This window comes from Opisthocomus hoazin, chromosome 17 (genome assembly GCF_030867145.1).
Source record: "Opisthocomus hoazin isolate bOpiHoa1 chromosome 17, bOpiHoa1.hap1, whole genome shotgun sequence".
NCBI lineage: Eukaryota > Metazoa > Chordata > Aves > Opisthocomiformes > Opisthocomidae > Opisthocomus > Opisthocomus hoazin.
In genome coordinates, this window is record NC_134430.1 from 6336328 (window position 1) to 6358517 (window position 22190).

At 49.0% G+C, this 22190-nt stretch overlaps 1 protein-coding gene across 2 annotated transcripts in view; it reads right to left on the reverse strand.

Annotated features, from left to right (window-relative positions):
- Window positions 1-13196: 13196 nt before the first annotated feature.
- The window catches only part of SDC3 (syndecan 3), a 51053-nt gene continuing 42059 nt past the window's right edge, over window positions 13197-22190 (reverse strand). Inside the window, exons 4-5 of one of the 2 annotated variants that reach the window (XM_075437879.1) lie at window positions 20458-20728; window positions 13197-19587 (exon numbers count right to left, since the gene is read on the reverse strand). In XM_075437879.1, coding sequence (XP_075293994.1) covers window positions 19421-19587; window positions 20458-20728 — 438 coding nt within the window. In that variant the 3' untranslated portion in view covers window positions 13197-19420. The remainder of the gene's footprint in view (window positions 19588-20457; window positions 20729-22190) is intronic. The other variant, XM_075437880.1, reaches the window with a different exon arrangement.

The window sequence follows — 22190 nt, forward strand, 5'->3', positions numbered from 1 at the left end:
AGCACACAATTCCCATTCCATACCCATTGGCACTAGTAGGTGCCGTTCCTGCTCCCATGGGCCCTCCCTGTATGATGTCTTGGTCCACCTTGGCCTGTGGCCTTGAAAATGGCATATAGGGAAGGACTCGGAGCTGGCTGATGCTGATGAATCAGTCCCTTGCTCCGTTCTATGCTTTGTCTCTGGAGAGTACAACTGCTGCCAGGCAAACACTGGCTCCACTCTAGAGATTCTCTAGCTGTTAGCTAAGCGTGAATATCATCTTTTGCATTTAGTCACACCTAATGCAGACTAGATGGGAGGCAGTGCGTCAGCTGCTCTTAGAGGTGGTTCCTCTCCATTCAATCAACTGCTGTTGCGTCAAGTATCCTTGCCCCGAGAGATGTATGAACACAGTTTGTTCAGCCTCTCATGAAGGTAGATGAAACCCTCACTCAACTTCTGAGAGTGAATCGTGCTAAAATCTATCAATTAACTAAAGACATTGGAGCTTGCTAATGTCAGACTAATTAAGACATGCTTCAAGCACTTCCTATTAGTTATTCTTGCGGTTATTAGGTGTGGAGGAGATGTATATAAATAGACAGGAGCTCTCTGCTAAAGCAGGAAAAACTGTTGCAAAATTAGCCTCTGGTGGGGTGTTCTGAAATGAAGTTTGAGTGATATTGTTACTTAGCAAAAGAGGGATTTAATCTATATATTAGCCATATGACAGGAGCATCTTGAAGCCTCTCAAGGGATAAGGGCCTGCTTATATTACACACTGTGTGAATAACTGTAGCTGTCTAAAATGGAAGGGTTTTCCTCAAGAGGGAAGAAAGACTGGAGAATCACAGAGCCCCCCCTAACCCAGACACACTCCTGAAATGCCCTTCTCTCTTCTTGGCAAAGGAGACTTCATAAAACAGATATCTAACATTTAAATAACCAAGGCTTGGGGTGGTCTTAGCCCTAGTGACCCTGTGAGGTTGTGTGCCCTTGACGCATTTCATGACAACACTGACTTCAGCCCGCAGTGTCCAGAGTCCATTGCCCTGACTTTGCTGGCTCTGGGCCCTACAGTCCAGATGTCTCACTGCATCCAAAGTTGGTTTTGCAGGTCAGGCTTGGAGGCATCTCAGCCATGTCCTCTGGGAGGAGGGAAATAAAGATTTGCTTTGAGCATCTTTCAAGCAGGAAGATAAATTAAACAAGAGCTGGACCTGGGGCTACTGGAATTGGTCTTTGCCAAAAATGTTGTTCCTGCATATGTTGAATTGAGTCTGGGACATGGGAGCTGGAAGACCAGAGCACCATTGTGTCTTCTCCCTGCTGGAAACAGGGTGCATGATCACACTCGCAACTGCTACTGCATCTGTCTGTCCCATGAAGCTTGCAAACCTGCTGGTTGACCTCAGCGCCATTTGAGGTAGGGTAAGAAGTCTCAGGGAAATAATTTCTCGACTGGTTTAGAGGAAATAGGTCATAAGAAAATTCTGAGAGAAAAGCTACCATATAGATTTAGCCTTTACTAGACTCCTGACTATTTACACAGGAGGAAAAGGCTAGAAGTCCCAGCCACAAGGAAATCTTCCTTTCTCTGGTTTGACCAGAGGAATGATCCAAGGGATCTCTAGGAAAATGGAGGTCTTTATCTGTTCTCCTGCTGTTGGAAAATACAGCTAAAGTGCTCTGAGCTGCCTGGTGAGGCTGAAATTCTCGCTCCAGTGGAGCGGAACGAAGCATCAGAACTCGAGTGGTACCCAGAGACAACCTTTTCCATAAGAAGCTGATAAGGCCATGGTGATCAAATGACCCAACCTGACCTCTTTTCTGAGGTAAGTTACACTGGTGGGTTTTCATGACACATCAGCGGAGCCCCAGGAAGGAGGACCGAGAGCTGGCAGTTCTGTCTGACACACCACCCAAGGGGTCACCAGCACCATGGGTTGAAGAAAGTCTGTGTTCCCCCGTCCCGTGTGCCCCTGAGCCATTCAGCATCCTCAAAGAGCTGCTTTTTAATCAGGTGTCAGAAATATCAAATAGAAGAGCCATCCAGGGCAGACAGCCCTAAAGTTAAAAAAGCAGTTTACTATGAAGGCTCAAACTAAAAAGAACCCACCCATGAGTCTCCTCCTGCAAGCTATTCTCTTCTCTATCCAGCAAAAACCTCAAAGGATCAACTCCTGCTAAATTACCCTCTTCTCTGCCAGCTAGAAACTTATCCGCATCACCTCCCACTAAATTACTCTCCTCTCTGGCCAGCCTGAAACCTCAGCAGCTCATCTCCCCTAGGACTCGCCTCTGCCAGACACAATTCATTCTTTCAGTTGAATTTTCATTCCCAGGTTCTTCTCCAAGTGAAAGATCTGAGGCTCCAGTAAGGAAAAAAGTCTGCAGACTTCTAGAGATGTCCAAAGTGGCCTTGAACAGCAGGCTCCTACCAAAGCCAGGCACAAGTCCCCAGGCTTTGCTTTTGCTGCTCCTTAAAAGCTCCCTCAAATATAGCAGAACAAGTTTTCTCTTTTCTTGAAACAACTGCAGCTTTGGTAGGTTATTTCCTCCTGTTCTCACAGGCTGCAGAGGACAGGAGATGTAAAGCCTTGGTGGGCACCTGACGATGAATACCTCTGTCCACTCACTATGTCTGTAAAATGGTCTTGCAGTTTTCCTCTTCTTCATGTTCCTAATCCACCTGGAAAGGAGCTTGGGGAAAGACCCCAGGCCCTGCTCCTCGAGGCCTGGCAAGTCTTGCACCACAGCATGACGCTACCTACAGCTTGGCAAGTCCATGTCCCAGCTCTGTCCTGAACCCGCAGTGGCCATCTCCAGGCCTCAGTGCTATAAATATGGGAGAACATTACTTCCTTGATACCAGGACACAGTGGGACAATTGCATTTTTAGCAAACAAGAACTACTCAGATATTCTAACCTGAACCCCTGGCAAAACCCCCAATCTGCTGTGTACTCCCCTTCCCACCCTGGACACCTCTGCAGTCACATTTCTGCTCTTTCCTCTCCTCAGCTGCCCCGGGAAGGACAAAGTCATGTCCCAGCACAGTCAAGAGGCTCCAAGATGTGCAAACTATGGCGTTGAGGAAGAAGAAGCATTAAACATTTCCCGCCCCCCCCCCAAAAAAAAAATCTCTTTTTAAAGTCTTGGAACTGGTAGCCTCTAGCACATTTACCTCGAGAGATAATCGTTGCTGTTTGGGGCTAGTGATAAACTGCCTGTTAGTGATAAACTGCACTGGACCAGCTCATCCCAGCAGGAGACATCCTATCATGGGTACATCAAGGCAGATCTCATCATTAAAGAAGCTGTTTGTTTGCCCTGATCTATGGAGGAAAAAAAAAATGGCAATTTCTTTTGTTCTCTACAAGCAGCAAATCAGTGCTTCTGCTCTGTTTTCGTTACCTGCTCAATAATTGTCCCTGCTGAGACATCCTGAAGGATGCTAAAAGCTTTCCTCTCCCTTTTTGCAGCACCATCTGCTTTTGTCCTCTCCAAGGCTGATGGAGGCAAGGAAACATCCGCTGCTTTTAAAGGGGCAGGATGGTGTAAATGTAACCTCTGGCTTTTTTATTTAATGCAATAAATGGTAAAAAAATCAAATGGCCTTTTGGCTATCCATCCTTTGCCCTCGCCTTCTGCTGCAGGAGTTGGTTTACTGGGAGCAACATCCTTTGGTTGTGAAGGTGAGGGCTTCCCCGGACACCTCGGCTCTCCGCCCTTCACCCCACCCAGAATTAGCAAAACAAGGTGAAATTTGAGGTGTTTCAGAGGCTGTCTGGAAACGGCTGTTTGCTTGCAATGTCTATTTTCTCCATTTCAGGAGAGGACACAGTTCTGTCAGAGGTGTGCAACAGCAGCTTTCCTACACAAATGTCGTAGAAATACAGAAATTCAAACCAGAAAGAATCCTTAGAAGTCCTCAAAAGGTTAAACTGTGGAGATCCCATGACCACCCTAGGTAATCCAGCCCCTGCTCTGCTATCCCTACCTCTAGGATATTATTATTCCATCTTGCTACAATTTAAACTCAGCATGTCTTGTCATCTTCATCACAGAAATCAAAAATCAGATTTCATTTTCATCACACTATTAATATTCAATAAAACCAACACTTTTTAAGGGAAAAATCTACTTCACTACCCTTCTTAATGTGAATATTTTAGAGTAATTTCTTAAAAATAGTTGAAATGGTACAGTTTGCCATTTTCAAAGTTGACACAAGACTGATTCCCCGTTTTAAAGTGACAAACCCTTTTGAAATGCAAGCCAATTAATTGCCACTCCACTTTCTTACAGAGGCATCGTTGTAATTTGGGGTATTTCAGAATGACTAAAGCTAAATCTTCCCATTGAATCAGGTGGGATTTTTTTCTCTCCAGCTCTGCACTGGTCACATGAAGACCCGACATGGAGATATTTAGTCCCATTCCAGGGCAGGGAAAGCATCTCACACCTTTTCTAATTCCTCACCCTGCAATGTTCTCCTGCAGAGGATGGAGGCCATTGGATCCCCAAGCAATCACGATCTTCCCCCTTGACCCAGCTCTGGTTTTTGCCTCCCAGGTCCCTGTCAGAGGCTGCTCCAGCCCTCACTGCTTGAATTTTCAGGAAGCTTGTAATTTCTAGTTTAAATTTATTTACACTAGTTTATACCCACTTATTCCCTAATTATTGCCTTTGAATTTAAATAGCTCTTCTCCCTCCCGAGCGTTAACCCTTCAGATGTCCTTAGAAACCAAAGCTCCTGCTCAGTCTCTGTTTGCAGGGTTCAGCAGGGGTTTGTGGTCTCAGAAAAATACACTTAGGGCTCCCCAGATGTCCCGAGAACATTTCTTGGCTCCTCTACTTTCATGCTGTCTTTGCAGAGGTATGAATTGCACACAAAGAGTGGGTTTTGGATCATGTCTCTTGCACCTGCCCAAGTCTTTGGCCCAAGCTGCTCTCCAGACCTGGGGCAGGGAGAGATGCAAACCCCACGACTGAATCGCCCTTCGAAGGAGCCGGTCTCTTCCCTAAACAGAGACGGGACTGGGGCTGACGTAGCATCTCAGGTGGCTTCTAGAGGAGATAACCCATCCTTGACTGGGTACGTTGCACCACGCGATACAAGTAAAAAGGCACAAAAAGCATCAAAGCCTGGAAAGAAAAGTTTTCCCCTCAGTCAAACACAATTCAACTGGTATTTTTTAGCTTTCTGCCTTGCCTATTAGTGCAGATGTGTGCATCGAGAGGAGTTTTCTGCTTCACAGGGCAGAGTCCCACTGACGCAAGGGGCACCCAGGCTATAGCCGTCGTCCCCATGTCCCCAGCCTGGCTGCAGCTCCTCGGTGCCCAGGCTCAGAGGGGAGCCGCTGTTAGCTCGGCCTCCCAAATATGTGTGCTTACTTGAACTCATAGTACAAAACGTTTCAACGGATTTTTCAATGCCTCCGGGAGCTCTTGAGGAGGCAGAAATAATGAAAAATTATCAATTAGGCTATTATTAATTTATTATAATTATTAACTGCTGACATTCTGCTCGGCACCAGGCTCTGCTCCAGCTGGTGGGACTGCAGTTGCAGATGGCAAGAGAGAAGATTTTGTTAGAGCCGTGCTCCACGCCATGCCCCGAGGTGAGCATGAGGGGGAAAATGGGGAAGAAGTAGCAGGGTTCTTCAGACACCTCCAGGAAAAATAACAACCTAGGATTTTCATATCTGTTAAATTTCCCTCCCAAGCAGTATTGGCAGTCTGTATTATCTCCTATGAGTGGTGGTAGCAGCATAGAGAGAAGTTTAAGGATGAAAGCAGTGTTTTTTTCAGAGCAGAAGCAGAAATCCAGGTGAGATGGGAAGGGTGTGGTCCAAAGTCTTCTTGGCCAGGCAGGAGGACCCAGAGCACATGCTGTACACATCGCTATCCCACAGCAGCCAGGGTCAGGGCTTTGTGTGCACCTCCACATTAATGTGCAGTGTTCTCTCTACCGAAACCATCCTCCAATTCCTCGTGTCAATCCATGAAGACCTTTTAACATCAAGTTTCAGAGCACCACTCTTCATGCAAAACACACAGGCACGGGGTACCTAAAAACCAGCCTGCTTTGAGAGCTTTTTCACAGATTTTAGCTGCTGAGCTCTTTGCCCTGAATCGTTTTGGATTCAAACAGTGTTGGGCTATTACAAAGGGAAATGCCCTGGGGTATAATAATATGGATTCAGACTGCAACCCGAGCCCCAGGCTGGGCACAAGACCTCATGTTGCTGAGCTGGATTTAACTCCTAAGCGTTCGTGGCCAGGAAGAAGCTTTCAGCTCCAGCTCAGAGAGCAGGAGAGGGAATCATTTCCAACCCCAGCTGCATCCCTAGCTGATGCTGTTAGAGGAACTACTGGATTAAAGAGATAGGAGAGAAATCACTGCCCATGCCTCAGTTTCCCCAGTATGTGGCTAAGAAGAAGCTAAAGAAAAAGTTCAGCCAAAAAGCCTAAAACTCAGAAACCCTCCTGGTTCAAGCAGAGTGACAAGGCTTTTAGGATCTTGTCAGAAAATTCCCTGTTTCCCCCCAGTCCCTCCTCTCCCTCACCCACTGCAGCTCCTCTGGGGACACTGCTGCCCTGCAGTTATCTGGAGAGCACCCCTGGGTGCCATGGTGCTTGTTATAGCCTCTGCTGTGACTCAGGTGTGGAGACATGCCACAGCCTTGGCTGATGAAAGCCTTGTCATTATCCAATTACCTTGAAATCACTTTTAACTCAGGCCATATTAAAGCAAAATGCAAATAAAGGTGTTAATTCCCAGCATCCAAAAATAGACAACAGAGCTCAAGATGTTTGTAGAAGACATAGGTGAGGAAATAAAGAAAAAACCCACATTTTACATGACCTCAACAAGTTCAAATCAGAGCAGTCCTCCTCTGTAACCCCTCCCCTGTTGCAGGCTTTTCCAGACAAGGTGGTAGTGGAGGATTTCCCCCTCCTGCTGTCCCTGCTCCTCAGATTGCCTCTCACCCACAGTGAGGTGATGGGGACATATCTGTCCCCTGTGCTTTCTGGGGGATACCACCCAGGGGGTCTTCAAGCAACCATTGCCACCAATTTACCCACCTCCTGAAAGGCATGAAATGCAAAACCACACCGTTGCTTGCAAGAAGCATCTTACCTTATGTGGGAAATATCCTGCGAACTGTTTAATGCAATGACCTGCAGCTGTATGGATCATTTGCAGGTAGAGACTCCCTCCCACAGTTGTTAAACAAGCTCCTGTCCTGATATTTAAGGGAAGAAGGTTGTGTTACAAGATGTGATTCATCTGGATGGTGTGTGGTGGTTATGGGACCCAACTAATAGTCCTCTCAAGTATTTCCAAACATCTGCAGCTTTGTTTTCAGAACAGAATTCCAGTGATATCTGTGGTAGGATGCAAGCAGCATTGCCCAGCTCTTTCTCTTGCCAGGTAAGCTTACTTAGACCAGACTTGCAGGAGAGATTCCTGACCTATGCTATAAGAGCATGATGATGACAACTTCTACCTCTTACACAACCTTTTCCCCAAAATTCAGGCTAAGGAAGATGAAGAGGCTTCATGCAACTCAACACTCCAAATCCAGAGAGAAATCCCACGGCCATGTCAGGAAACACCCTGCAAAGTGGGAGGAGTGGGGCTGCTTGTGTTTTCCTCTGGAAGTCATTGACAGGGATGAAATTTGGTTGGAGTTTTATCAGAACCAGATGCTGCAATTCTCCATTTCCAATGACTTAGCGTTGATGAGAGAGGATTGCAAAAAAATAATGAGAAAGGCAGAATCAGATTGGATGTTTGGATTTTATCTAAATGGAACACTTAAATTGATTTAGCCTTTATTAGTATTATTGTTTCATTACTGGCACAGGGTCCCTATTATTTTTAATTGGCTTTGTTCCTCATTAGATTGAACACAGATTGTCAACCAGCAGAATTTCTCATTGAATGCAAATCCAGACTCCAGCAGTCCTGGACAAATGCTGATTTTTCTGAACTTTTCTATTGGGGGAAATATCCCAACAGGGAATTCTCTGTCCTCTGAGGTGTAGGACACAGGGCGGACTGTCCTGTCCTCCCATCACGGGGGTGGATGGAGCCGCAGGTGCTGTGCCTGGTTTGTGGAGGGGAGGAAATACCTCTGAGCAGGGCTGGGAGTAGGTGAGGGATAGATGCAAATCCTAAGGGAATGTTTATTGGCACAGATGCTAATTGTCTTGAAGCAGATAAATAATGGGAAACGTGTGGCTGCTGTATTAGTTGACTATTAATATCTGCTGGTGCTCAGGAAGTGTTGTCACACAGAGCAGGAATAGGCTGCTCTTTGCCTTGAATCCTGTACAATAGACCAAAAATACTCTGAGGCGGCATTCTGGAGCCACTGGTGTCCGCTGTGCCCAGATATCCATCGTTCCCATCAGGCAGTCCTGCCTTGCAGACCAGGACAACGAGTTTTATCTGGCCATTCTGTGCTGGGATTTAATTTTTTATACATATATAATTTTTTTAAAGGACTTCCTGCCCTTGGAAAGCAGGGAAAAGAGTCCAGGAGCTACAAAAGCCAGGGAGGAATACAGGAGAGGAATTTGTTAAGCCCCAGAGATTATTTGGGTGGGAGAGCCTGCAGAAGAAATGAGAAAAGATGGAAATGAGGATGCAGGGGCTATTTATTAACAGCAATGCAGAGGACTCCAAAATCGGACTTTGTGTACACAGGATCAGGCCTGCCAGGGAGCTGGGGGAAAGGGAAGCAGGAGATGACCCACCATGTCCATGTAGCGAGGTGGGAGCCGAGCAGCGGCTGGCTGCTCTCTGGGATGAGGCAGGACAGCCCATCACTGCCTTCAGCAGAGCTGCCTTGGGAGTGGTAAGTCAGCATTAGTCAGTGCTGTTGGTAAATACTATTTATTTGGAGCAGCCAGAAAAGCTCAGAAAGGATTTGTAACCCTCTGAGGGTCTAACAGGGGGTGGCTGTGACGCTACTGAAATGCAGCCAGTGATGGGGTGGTGTGATATGAGGTCTGGGAGTGGGGGTAAAGCCAGGAAGGCATTTGAGCCTGATCTTTCTTCAATACCTGAATGTTTAGGTGGGTTTATGGTCTTAGCAAACCCCAGACAGTGCTACCTATGCCTCCCTGCTCTGCTTCCCTTCCAGTATGCCCCAATGGCTTATGTAGGATGAGCATCCAGCATGCAAACCCCTGGCAGCACCCTTCCACTGCACCCAAGTATCCTATAGTATTTGGGCACCCTGGGCAGCCTGCTCAGGCTCTGGGGACTGCCAGGACATTCATCCATGGCATCCTGTGGTACCAATGTCACTGGAACCTGGCACCTGACTCCATCATGCCTTTGAAATGCTGCCTTAGAGAAGCACATCTCCATGGCAGTCATGGACAACAAAAAGCCAAATCCAGCTGAACCAGTAAGGGAGTTCATGTAGGTGTGCTGTGCTGCGTTTCAAATATGCTAATACATCTTTAATGCTGCAAAAAAAAATGCTCCCTCTGTCCCACTGTTGTCTGGGCTATATCAGTGCAAGAAAGCAAGAGAGCCAGGTGGACTGATGCCCTGGTGAGGGGCACCCAGGAGCCCTACACATCAGAAAGCAAGAGCCATCAGCGGGGTGGCTCTGGGTGGTGGATACCAAATGGGGTCTCCTTGAGCTGGATAGCAGCCATGTCCTTGCAGCAGACACATCCCAGGGTCATGGGCAAGGACAGCTGGAACACCTTAGGGCTGGTGACTCAGAGGACAACACTCGTATGTGGGTGCTGCCTTGGCCTAGGATGAAGTACAGACACGGCACTTGGAGCCACGCTGTGATGGTCTGCTGTGATTTTGGTGTCTCTGCGTCACAGAGATGCACAGTGCCTCGATTTGCATCTCAATAAATGTTATCTCCCAAATTTTAGAATGCATTAAATTGCTTTGAAGAAAATCTTTCGTCCCCTGCTATGTTCAGCAAAGAAATAGGCAGGACAAATTGCTTTCTCGAGGTTTCTGTATTGGAGACTTGCATAGTCCGTGGTGAATTATCCTCTGGCAGTACTGACCTCTCCACTGATCATGGAGATGATATCTGGTTTTTTTACTGATACCTTTCCAATTTATTAAGATCACTTGGAATTCCAGCCCTGTCCTCTGATGTACTCTCTGTCCCTTTCAGCAAAGTATTGTCTGCAAATTTAATAATCATCAGTGTTATGCCATCATTCAACTGTTAATGAAAATATTGAATAAACCTGCCCCCAGGAGAGGCCCTGTCTGGACACCCGCTCAATCCATCTGTCCATTTTGACAGTGAACTGCTGATAGCCACTCCCCAGGTACCTTACAAACTGGTTTTTCACCCATCCTACAATAACTGCATGTAGATCAGGGTCCCCTGGGAGCAAGTAACTCACTGCCCTGACCGTGTTTGACACAGACAGGTCCTTGTCTGTGCACAGAGAAAGCTTCCTGGTCACAAAAGGACATTAGATTGATTTGACACATCAGTTCTTGACAAGTCCATTAAGACTGATGTCCTTGTCATCTTCAGGTTGCTTACAGGCAGTGTGACTATTTCATCCAAGATTTTCTAGTTTATAAAGTAAACTGGGAAGTTTAAACACCCTGGTTCTCCTTTTCCCACCTTTTGGAGGTCCTTTCACAGGTCTTTGGTGGGAACAAATGCTTCCGGATGACTCAGCCAAGATTTTAAGATGTTTATCAGGTTCAGATTGTTTGAATACACCTACTTCGTAACAGCTTGTTCATTCTTAGCCTCTGATTTGGCTTCTCACCTGTATCTGCACTTGTCTGTGCAGACTTGGTGAGACCTCGGGGCTGATGCAACCTGTGGGCCTTGTTGACCTTGCTGCCTTTCTGCTTCACTGTGCATCCGCTGAGCACAGGGACAGAGACAAGGAGCTGTTCCACCTCCACCCTCTCTAAACCACTCTTTGCATTTATCTAGAGTGAATTAACCTTGATCTTTCAACTCCTCACGACTGGCAAACCAATCATGAGAGCCCATGTCATCAAAGTGCCTCAAAAGCCAAGCTTAATGTTAATGCTTTGCTTGCTGCTGCTTAATCTTTTCCTTCGGAGAAGGAGACCGAGCAGAGCATTTTCCCACTTCATTTGATGCCCATTAGTACTAATACAAGTAATTTCAGTGTTTTTAGAAATCTCCTTAACCTGACTAGAAGGAAATTTTGGATTTCAGCTCAGGTAGTGGTTGTTATTGATTAAGGGTTATTCCTTCGTATCCCAATTTCAAGGAGCAGTGACACCGTGTGTAAGCTTGGACCTCCCCTTCCCAAGGTTAACTTAAGCTACAGCCCTACTTTTGCCCCTAAAGTGGGAATCTTTTGCAATGCAGCTTTTTAGAGCACAATGGTTGCTCCGGCTCTTGGCTCTTCAAGGGTTTGGGGACAGTTTACCCATGACAGCGGTGACAATCTTGTTTCCCTCCGTGCTCTTTTCAGCTCAGGGTTGGTATCTCATGATCTTTCCCAGCTGTGTCTCCATGAGGTGGTCAGCACTGGATGCTCAGGTGTGCGTCATGGCTGTTTTCACGCAACTGCCTAAAAGCCCTTTGAACCGAGGCAGGGTTAGTGCCTTTGGCCTGTTAATTTGCAAGGTGAAATCTCAATTACGGTGTTATTTTTGGACGTTCTGCTCATATCACAGAGTTTTATAATAAGAGAGTCACAGGGAGCCCCTTTTGCTGCAAAAAAAACCCTCACTTTTGACCATTTGGTGTTATCCTATCAAATCCTGAGGCTCTGCAATGGTGCTGTGGGAAGGGAATATTTGCACAACAGCCGTTGGGGGAAACAGAATGCACAAGAAATGGGAATATAATTAGAGGCTGTTTCAGGCCTTCAGCCTGAATACCAACACCTCACTGCAAGCAGTTATTCACTTCACATGTAATGGCAGCTGGCTGCGGCTGCTGCCAAGCGTACGGGGAGTCTGACCGCCAGCACAGTGAAGTCATTATTGCTGGGGCTGGGGACAGGCTTGAAAAACCTGAATGGGTGGCCCTGGTAAATCTGAGATGCTTCTGTCAGCAGTGAGAGCTGCTGCGGGGAGTAGTCCTGGGGATACATAGGGGCTTGGGGCGATCGGGACCTGCTCAGCTCCGAGAGCTGATGGTTGGGGTGAAAAGCGAGATGATTTGGTGCTCCATCTGCTGCTGCCATCCAGCAAGGTGCTTCTGAGCTGCCTGGCCTCAAAGGAAGGACGGGGTCTGACCAGAGTAGCGGTCTGTGACCGTTGTTAAAGGCTGAGTGGTGGGTTATAGAGAGCAGCAGTTAACCATTTTTAGTGGATGAAGCAGTTAGTGATGGAGCATGAGAACCTTCAGCCAGAGATTTATAAGGGAAGCAGGGTCCAGGCCGGTAATGAAAACCAGAAACACTTCAGAAAACGTATACCAAACCCAAACAAAGTGATGTTCCCTGAAATTCCTGCCAGCAGCACTTCATCACCGGGGCTGGGTGTAGATTTGCTGCGCATAACTTGAAGCACATCCCGCCCATGGGGCTGGGGAAATACGACTGGTAACCTCCTGAGGCATGGCACTTGCCCTTGGCCATGGCTGACACTCAAGACGGCACGAGGCCGTGCAAACCATGCCTTCTGCTGTGAGTCGGGACGCAGCCGTGGAGGTCTGGCCTCTGCAATGCAGGAGCCAGTTAAACACATCCAAGTATCTCCTTACGGAGGCCGGCAGCGTCGCTGCCAAATCTGTCACCACGTTCGCTTCCAGGAGTCGCTTTGGAAAGGAGAGCTGTGAGAACGGGACTCCGGGCCAACAGCCCAGGCTGCTTCCACCTCTCACTGGGGGAGGGGATGGCTCTGACACCTGGGACACCTTCTCCAGCTTGCTGGTGACACTCATGGGACGTGGGGACACGGTGGCTCAGCCGAAATGCTCCGTGGCTCTCCGTGCTGTGAGACACACCTGCGTCACCCGCAGCTCCCCTCGCATCCAAACCTCCCCCACGGTCCTGCACAGGCGCAACTGGGCTGTGCTGGGGTGGTCCACGCTGCCGCCGGCTCCTCAGCATCTCTGCAGAGTTGCCATGGAGATCATTAATTAAGCACCATCCCTCGCCTGATGGTATCTAGCCCCGAGAACAAGGAAGATCTCCCTTCGCCTTCATCCCACACCAGCACGACAAAAACCCCAAAGCCCTGGGCAGACAATGTTTAAATGACTTTATTTTTTTTTTTCTCCTTTTATAAATGGGCACAGCACAGAAATAATTAAAAAAAATAGACAGTACCATTACAGTGCTAGATCCATTGGCAAAGATTATTTTTTATAGTCTTTTTTATTATTTTTAAAGTTTTGGCCATTGAGTAAGAACAAAAACAATTAACAAACATTTTATTTTATTTTTGATTTTTAACAGACACTATGAAGCAATTTAAGTACTAAACTCTAGAAGAGTTATGTACATACAAAAAAAATTCTGTTTAAGATATGTTTCCTATTAAAAATATTTACATGCATTTTTTTCCCTCCCATATTCATTGAAAGGTAAAACACTTGTAGTTTCTTCTGTTGTTCAAGATTTTTCGTTCTCCTGTTGGGAATTTAAATTGGTTCCAAAGAAAAAGGGAAGTGAGGTTCACGTTGGGCTTTTCTTTTTCTTTGAATTATTTAAATCTTCTGGAAAGGGATATTTTTTTGGACATGTATCAATGGATATATCAATGGATATTTTGTGTTTATTTTTTTCTTTTTTTTTTTTTTAATTTATACAAGAATGTTTCATGTCTATTTACAGAAGAAGCAATGGGTGACGATTTATCCTGGAGACACGGTGGTGAGCATTAGTGAGAGATAAGCATGTGATTTTAAAAAGTAGTTCTATCAAACTGCAATGGATATCTATTTTTCTAAAGTCAGCAGTTCTGTCTGGTTTGATTGTCAGCTGTACTTTTATGACTTAGACCAGGGGGACCCAGAACAGGGGTAGCTTCTGCACATAAAGTCACTGGTACCCTTGAGGTCTTTGGAGATGCGGTGGATGAGCTGTCTGGAACGTGGAGGGGGAAAATAAATCTGGGCATCGCACAGGCGTTTCCTAGGGTGACTTTTTCCCCAAAATAAGAATAATAGTAAAAAAAAAAAACCACCAAAAAAAGTTTGTACACTCCAGACTGAGACTATAGAGACTGGGTGTGGATACGTCCGCGGCGCTGCAGGCACAAGGTAATGGGACAGACCAGAGCGAACACGGAGCCTCAGCGGGGCTGTGGCCACCTCGCCAGCATCCCGCGCTCCGCTTCGCCTCCGGACGGGGATGCGGCAGTCGGCAAAAGGCTCCTCACCCCCAACCCTGGCAGTCCCCGACCCAGCGCCGAGGCGGTCAGGATCAGGCCGTTGCTAGGACAGGGCGAAGAGCGGGAGGGAAGGAAGGAGCCAGCAGCGCGGGGCCAGATCCTGCAGCCCGCAGCAGAGGACGGGGTCCGAGAGCTGCAGAGTCCAGCGCGACACCGGCTGAACACCCCCCCTCCTGCTCGTTAGGTGCAGAGTTTGCATTGAACCTGTGCACGCGTGCGTGCTTTGCACACAGGCGTATATACATATATACATATATATTAATTACATACACATATATATACATACATACACGCACTTCACACCCATCCCTGTCGCCGCAGGCTCCAGCCTGGCCGAGCAGCTGGCGAGGCGCCCGGCGAGACGCCCCTGATTCTAATAAACCTCTCGGAGCTGAAAACTCGATGGCATTTTAGGAGCTGACAGAGCCTCGCAGAAAACCTCTGAGCCCAGAGACACTTATAATCATAAAAAGGGTGGTTGGGGAGGGAAAAAAACAATTTTAAAAAAATCCATTTTTGATTTTAGCTGATGGTTTTGTTCCCGTTAAAGCCTCCGTGCTGGTGACTCGTGGCAGGGGTCAGATAGCTCTGAAATACCAGTCTGGGGAGCAGGAGCCAAGGCTCCCACAGAGCAAAGTAGCTCCTGCACAGGCACCTTTGGCACCCACCAGGCAAAATGGGGAGGGAATGGGAAATTTAGAGGCAAACCATCATGCCACAGCACACATCCAGCCCAGTGCCATGGCCTTCCCTGCAGCAGGATCCCCCCGGGCGCAGGGTCCAGCTGCTCATTCTCGAAAGGTCTGAAATCAAAGAGATTTTTTGGAGGAAAGGGGCAACTCACTCCCAGCCCTGCCAAACCTGGGTCCAACTCCATCCCCCACCCTTCCCATGCTCCTGCTTCCAGCCCTTTATTTGGGCTCTCGCACACGTTTTCTCGTCCTTCCTTCCCTTTGAACTGCTCCTCCTGCCTCCTTACTTATGTGGCCCAGGAGTCATCAGCTATTTTATCGTTCTGCCCCAAGGCATCAGCTGCTGCAAACCAGAGCAGAGAGAAGGCTGAAAACCAGCACAGCTGGGTGAGGAGCCGACGCTGGCTTTCACGCCTTGCAATTGCAGATCTCTTCAAATTTTGAAACTGGCTTCCTTCAGTGCTTCACACACACACACAAGCTTGCAGAAAAGGAATAGCAAAGCAAGTGGAAACGCACTCCTCTACGCCCACACAGCTGCCCATATCCTCAGGGTGCACAGCTGGAAGGACCAGCACATCTGGGCACTGCCCCAGCTGGGAGGCTGCAGCCGTTCCTGGATGATCTCACTACGAGGGACACGCACGGGCTGGGGAAGGGGCTCAATTTGAGCAGAGGGGGACGATGCCAGATCAGCCAGGCTTTGGGAGGGGGTGATGCAGGAGATGCTCAAGCTACCGTTGGAGTTAATTTTCCTAAAAACCCGCTCTGCGGCCAAATCAACAGCTGAGGAAAGACGCTTTTGTCCCTCCCCCTCACTCTTTCTCGCCTCTCCCCCGTCCGTCTTCCCACCAAGAATCCCTCAAAAGCCGCAGAGCGCGGCGGGACACGCGCACCCGTGCAGAAGCGCTGCTGGAGGGAGCAGCTGTGCCCCGCTGCCCGCCATCTGCCTCCGGCCACCCGCAGCACGGCCACGCGCTCGGCACTGTGCCCGGCACAGGGCCACGAGCCGCAACACGCCGCCTTCACGTGGTGCCACGCACAGCCTCGGGGATGGCCACGCCATAGCCCCACCGCCACCACAATGCCCTTGCAGACCCTGGCGGCATCATTCATCTGGGTTTTATTGGGATTTGACCCATCCCCGTTGCTTTGGGAATAGAGAGCCAATGGTATTTGCAATTTTTTTCGGAGCTGGGCTTTCAAAAAAAAATGCAGCCCACGTTCAGCTTTCTCCCACCACGCCTAACCCTGCAAGGGAGGCACAAGACCAGCCATCCTCCAGCAAGACAAGGCTTCTTTTCTTCCAGCCATCGACTCCAACAACTAACCCGGTGCTCCTGGGGAGCTGAGGCAACAGGAAAGGCTCTGTCACGATTTATCACCAGAAAAATGTGGGCTCCAAGCCCAAAATACAGTTTCCTTGAGCTCACATCCCCTCTCCAGGTGGAGAGCAATCCAGCAAATGCGTGGAAGCAGCAGGCATACAACGAATTAAGACTTTGGTCAACTCTGATTACCAGTTTAATTGCCTTCACCTTTTTTTTTGCATGTGGTTGTCTTGCACTTTTAATTACTGCAAGAGAAAGCGCTGCCCGGCCTTCTCTTGCCCCCCTCCCCCCCCCCCATACTTCCAGCCTTCCTCACTTCTGAAACTGTAACGGATTTAAGTGCCAGGATTACAACTTAACACCAGCTGAGCGAATGGAGGTTAAGCTTGAGTGAATAAAAAAATTGTATTACAGAACTTCAGACTATTAAACAGGAAAAAAATGGAATGAAGAAGATTAGGGAAGCAGCTAAGAAAAGCCGTATTTAAAAGATTAAGCCGGGAGGGGTTTTTTTAATGCAAGCTCAGAAGCTTAAGTCCACGTTTCTCCAAAAGATGGTGATTTTGAGTGGCCTTGATACTTGCCATGCCCAACTCATTAAATGGTGAAGAAGCTTGATTTCTGCCACTCTGCAACAGCTAGGGCCCTTCGTGTAGTCCTGGTGGGACCAAAAACCCCCAAAACCATCAAACTCACGAGCTGAAACTCTCCCCTTTGAGCAGGTCTGAGAAAGTGGCCCTTGGATCAGGTAGGCACCAGCCTTCCTCAGACATGTGGCCACCCCTTCACAGCACCCTCATCCTCCACAGCCAGGACGGACTCAAGAAATGGGTACACGCACACACACACACGCACGCGCACGCACACACACACACACACACAGTCTCTCTCTCTACACCATCTGCCTTTAGGCATCACCATCCAAGACGTCCAATGGGACCATCTTCTCCAACCTAAAAGAACCGAAATGGTGACGATTTTGAGGCTGACGTCGCTAAAATCGGGATTTCAGAGCCGGGCTGTGCACAGGGGCTCTGCTCCTTACCCTGAAGTAAAAGCAGGTCGGTGTTTGGGGTCACAGACCCTGCGCTGTGTACCCTGAGAGAGCGTAGCCTGAATCTCGCATCTTCTTAACCACGAAGTTCCACCCAGCCACCATACTCAGTGCAATGAAAATTTACAGGGATTTCATTTCATATATATAACTGTGTATGTATGTGAGTGTGTGTGTGTATATATATATATGTGTGTATATATATATATATAAAATATGCTCATTTGGACTCTCAAATCCCTAACACAAAGAAGCGCTGCTGTCTTGTAGCCTCCATCAGGGTCATAAATCCCTATATCCACTAACACCCTGAGGGGACAACGTGTCTCTGTGTCTGTGCAGGTTAATTCACGATGCAACAGCGTCAAAGCAACCTCTTTTTTTACCTTTTCCTGTTTAAAATGCTCTAAGAGCAAAGCCAAGGTCTCCATGGGACACCATCGAGATCGCAACCATCGTGAAAACAAAGCTCCTTGACTGCATCGCAAACAGCGCTTAAGCTAATTAAAAGCCAGCTCATTGAAATATCTAACTGACTTTTCTGTGCAGAGAGCTTGCTCCAAAAAAATCTAGACTTTCTAGAAGACACAGTTTGGCTCTGGACCAGGCGCTGCTGCTCTGCACCTCAGGGAGCCTCAGAGGGGAAACCACTGCACTTGGATGATGATGGCTTCCAGGATCTACTGCTCTCCGGCTCCTGAGTGCCCTGTGGGTTATACTGGAATTTAAGCAACAACAAAAGAAATTCAAACCATCAGTCCTGGGTCTTGCAAAAGATAAGTAGCAGCCAATCTGCCCTGGGGCTGACTGGTGGAAAGCCACCGCTCTCCCTCGCCTTCCTCACCTTCTGGGTGCGAGTGGCCCAGGGGGGACCTCTGCCTGACCCCGAGGGGACAGAGTATTGCCTCTGCTTTACATTTCTTTTCTTATGCTGTGTCTCATGCCTTGTAGAGCTTTGTTATCCCATCTGGAGGAACTGGGGAGAGGATTTAGCTTCTCCATTTCCAACTCCTCTCCCTGTCAACTCCCCGTCACGCAATGTCCCGCTCCGTTTTAAAACCAGTGCTGTCAGTCGTACTGCGCAAGCTGAGTTTTATTGGTCACAGTGAAAACCCAGCAAAAGCAAGGTCCCTTCTCAAGCAAACCCCTCAGCGGACGGCGACACGCAGTTTCTATAGGTTTAAGGTCTCTGGCTGTGCACAGCGATGCAGTGAAGCGAGGTGGAGGCAGGAGGGGAGCAGAAGGAGATGCCCCAATGCAGCTTCTTGCTGCTCCACAAACTCTCCGAAGAGTTGATCCAAAGAGATCATTTCCAGCGTACTGGCCATGTTTGTATTAATTTTTTTTTCCCCCACTCCAAGAGCAAACCCCGGGGCATCAGGTATTCCAGCCCCTTGTGCTTTTTTCAAAGTTTGAAGCATGTTTGAGCATCGCATCCTCTCTTCAAACAGAAGCAGGGAGCAAGGTAATTCCTGCAAAGCAACCAATCCCATTCAAAAAGAAAATAAAAAATAAAAAAAGAGAGATGGAACGAAAACTCCCTCCTTTCAGAAGGGAAAAAAAAAAAGGAAGATAAATCCAAACCAACCCCCCTGCACCCCAGGGCTGGTAGAAGGTGTCCGGGTCCCAGAGTCCGTTGTGTTGGTGGGAAAAGCCCAGTGACCTCCAGTCGCCGTCGGCAGCCCGACCGCCCCGTCCCGCACTCGTCAGGGGCTCCCTGGGCATGGGCTCCTTGGCGTTGGCTTCTTGTCCCGTCCCGCCCGCTGCAGAAAGGCCAGCAGTACTCATTCTGAACTCGGCGATGCTCTGGGCACTTGATTTTTCATAATGCTGAAGATGTGTTTTCTCCTTTAGCTGTTGTGGGTTTTGCTTTTTAAATTCACAGTCTGATCCAAAACAGAGAGAGATAGAGAGAGAGAAAGAGAGAGACTGGATGAAGTAGAGGAGGAGGAAGAGTTTGGAGCGGGGAGGGAGGGAGCGTGAGGCACGCTGGGCTCTCCTTCCTACGCGTAAAATTCCTCCTGCTTGTCAGGCTTCTGGTATGTCACATTGGCTTGCTTGGGCTCCTCCAGCGTGTAACTTCCCTCGTCCTTCTTCTTCATCCGGTAGATGAGCAGCATGACCAGGAAGGCAGCGAAGAGGGCTCCCACCACACCACCCACGATCACCGCTGCAACACAGAGAAGCGGGCAGAGCCATCAGTGCAAATAGTTTCGGGGGATCTCTTTGGATTCAAGCTTGGTTTTGTGTTTTGCAAGTTTGGGAGCAGTATTTCTCCTGAAATCTATGGTTAAGAAAACTGAAAAGGAAGATGAGGAGCTAAGGCAATGGCGTGATTCAAGGAGCTTCAACAAGCTCCCAATAGCAGTGATGCTGAAGGGTGAGTAGGACCTGAAGGCATCTACTCTACAGCTGCACGGTGGGCGATGGACTGGCACAAGGCAGCTCAGGCACAGAATGAGGTCCCTGCACAGGCTGCAACCTCATGCAAGGAGGGTGCAGAAAGTCCCCCAAAGAGCTGCTCATTTGGATGCCTGCCGGCATCCACCATGCTCACCTGAAGTCCACCAGAACAACAGCTGCTTTGCCGTGCCATCGCCTCCAACTCCCTTTAGCTGGCAGTGGGACACTGACACCTCTGCCCCACCCCTGATGTCCCTCTGGCTGGGACAAGTGGCCCTCCCAGGGCACCTCTCTCCTTCCCTGCAGTCAGAGGTGGCCGGGTGGTATTGAGCCAGCACCGTAGCACATCTTTCTGCTAACGTCCTATTTTTTTCCTGGAAACACATCTCAGCAAAAGCAAACTGTGTACAGCTCTGCACTCTCTTGGCAAAGACATGCAGACCCCCAGGGACCCCTAGGCACAGGCCCTGGAGATATTTTGGCAAGTGAGTGTGGGTTATCCCAGGCTTGACACTACCCCACCCAATGTCCTGCCAAAGATCAACACTTCTCCTGGGGCGTGGACAGCCCAGCTGTGTGTCCCCCCCCTCCAAACACTCCATTTCTTCCCCCACAAGCCCACAGCCTCCGGTCTCACCTATCAACACTTCTTTCCTCTCCAGGATGTTTTTCTGGGGGAGCTGAGCCGCCGAGTTACCGGAGTCTATCGTGTTGTCGATGAGCCCCGGCTCCGCGTTCTTGCCCAGTCCAGGTCCTGATGGTGGAGTCACCACAGCCATCACCTCATTACCAAGCTCAGGACGAGTCGTCTCTTCCTCCTCCCGGATCTCAAAGTCCCCACTGGGGCCGCTGCTGATTGGGACCTCCAGCTCATTGTCGAGGACTGTCGTCACCTCCCCTGGCTCCATCTGGGAGAAAGGACAAGGTGGAGCCAGGGGACAAGAACCAAGGCATGGTTCTTGCCTCCAGCAGCTCCGACGTGTCCAGAGAAAGGACATCACGGCACCAATGACGGGATGGCCCTCTCAGCAGGGAACATGGGGGATAACATTGGAGTGTCGCTTCCCCATGCCATTGGAGTGGATGGTTATATTGCAGCAAGCAACACAACCCCACATCTTGATGGTCACCAAAAGGCTGAGGCCACTGTGGCTGAGCTGGACCATTCTTGTCTGTCACCATACCAGGTGCCCCCAAGATGCACAAACTCTCACCTGTTCCTTGTAGCTTCCCCTAAAGACAGCCCCACATCCCAGACCCTCATTTGGGCTCTCTGTCCCCTGTGCAGACTGACAGCTGGCTGAAACATCTCACAGATGCCTCCTTGCTAGACATGAAGTGACGCAATCATTTGTGCTACGGCAACTTAGCAAATGTAAGGATCAGATGCCATCAGATGAGCCCCAGCGGGGTCCCTTCCCTCTCCCTTTTCTCCCTTCAGTCTGCTCTTATGATTGCAGCCCTGTGGCACAAGGCAGGAGCAGGAGGATGGGTCCTTCTCATCCAGGACATGAAGCCAGACCAGCTCCCTGCCATGGTCCCTGACTAAGCCCCCTTGGCAAGGAGGCAAACCCAGCCTGGAGAGCAAACATGGGCTGGGCAGGTGAGGGGCTCCATCGCCCTCCAGCCCAGTCCTGACCTACTCATTGCCTCCTGTGCATCCCTACACCTGCAGCTCCCTCGGGCCCAAATCCCCCCGACCTTCCCCCTTGTCCCCACAGCTTGACCTGCTACATGTCCACATGTGAGCTGGACCGCACCGAGCATCCCCAAGCAAAGCCTCCCCAGGATCCTTCCTTCGCGGGGCAAACAGCTCCCTCGGGACTTTACAAATCAGGATGAGCAAAGAGCTCGACAGGCCGAAGCTGAGGAGGGCGAGCAGGAGCCCTCTCCATGTCACGCTGCCCTCGGCGCGAGCGCACGGCTCACTGCGTCCCACAAGCAGGCGTTTTTGTGACAGAGATTAATTGAAGGTCAGCGAGAGCCCAGAGCACTATACATACATATATGTACACAGAAAAGAGGGACTAGTTTAGACAAATCACTCCACCTTTCAGTCAAAGCGGTTTTCAGAGGGCCCCTGAGGGGCTCTGAATGAGAGATGGATCAGCGGATTAAATCCCCTGCTCAGGACACCCGACGGGCTGGAAATGCACCGTCAAGCTGTAACTGAGGAACATTTATGGGGCCAAGCTCTTTTCAGTAGTGCAAAGCAACAGGACAAGGACAAGGGGCAATGGGCACAAACTGAAGCCCAGGAAGTTCCGTCTGAACACGAGGAAGAACTTCTTCACTCTGAGGGTGACAGAGCACTGGAACAGGCTGCCCAGGGAGGTTGTGGAGTCTCCTTCTCTGGAGATATTCAAGACC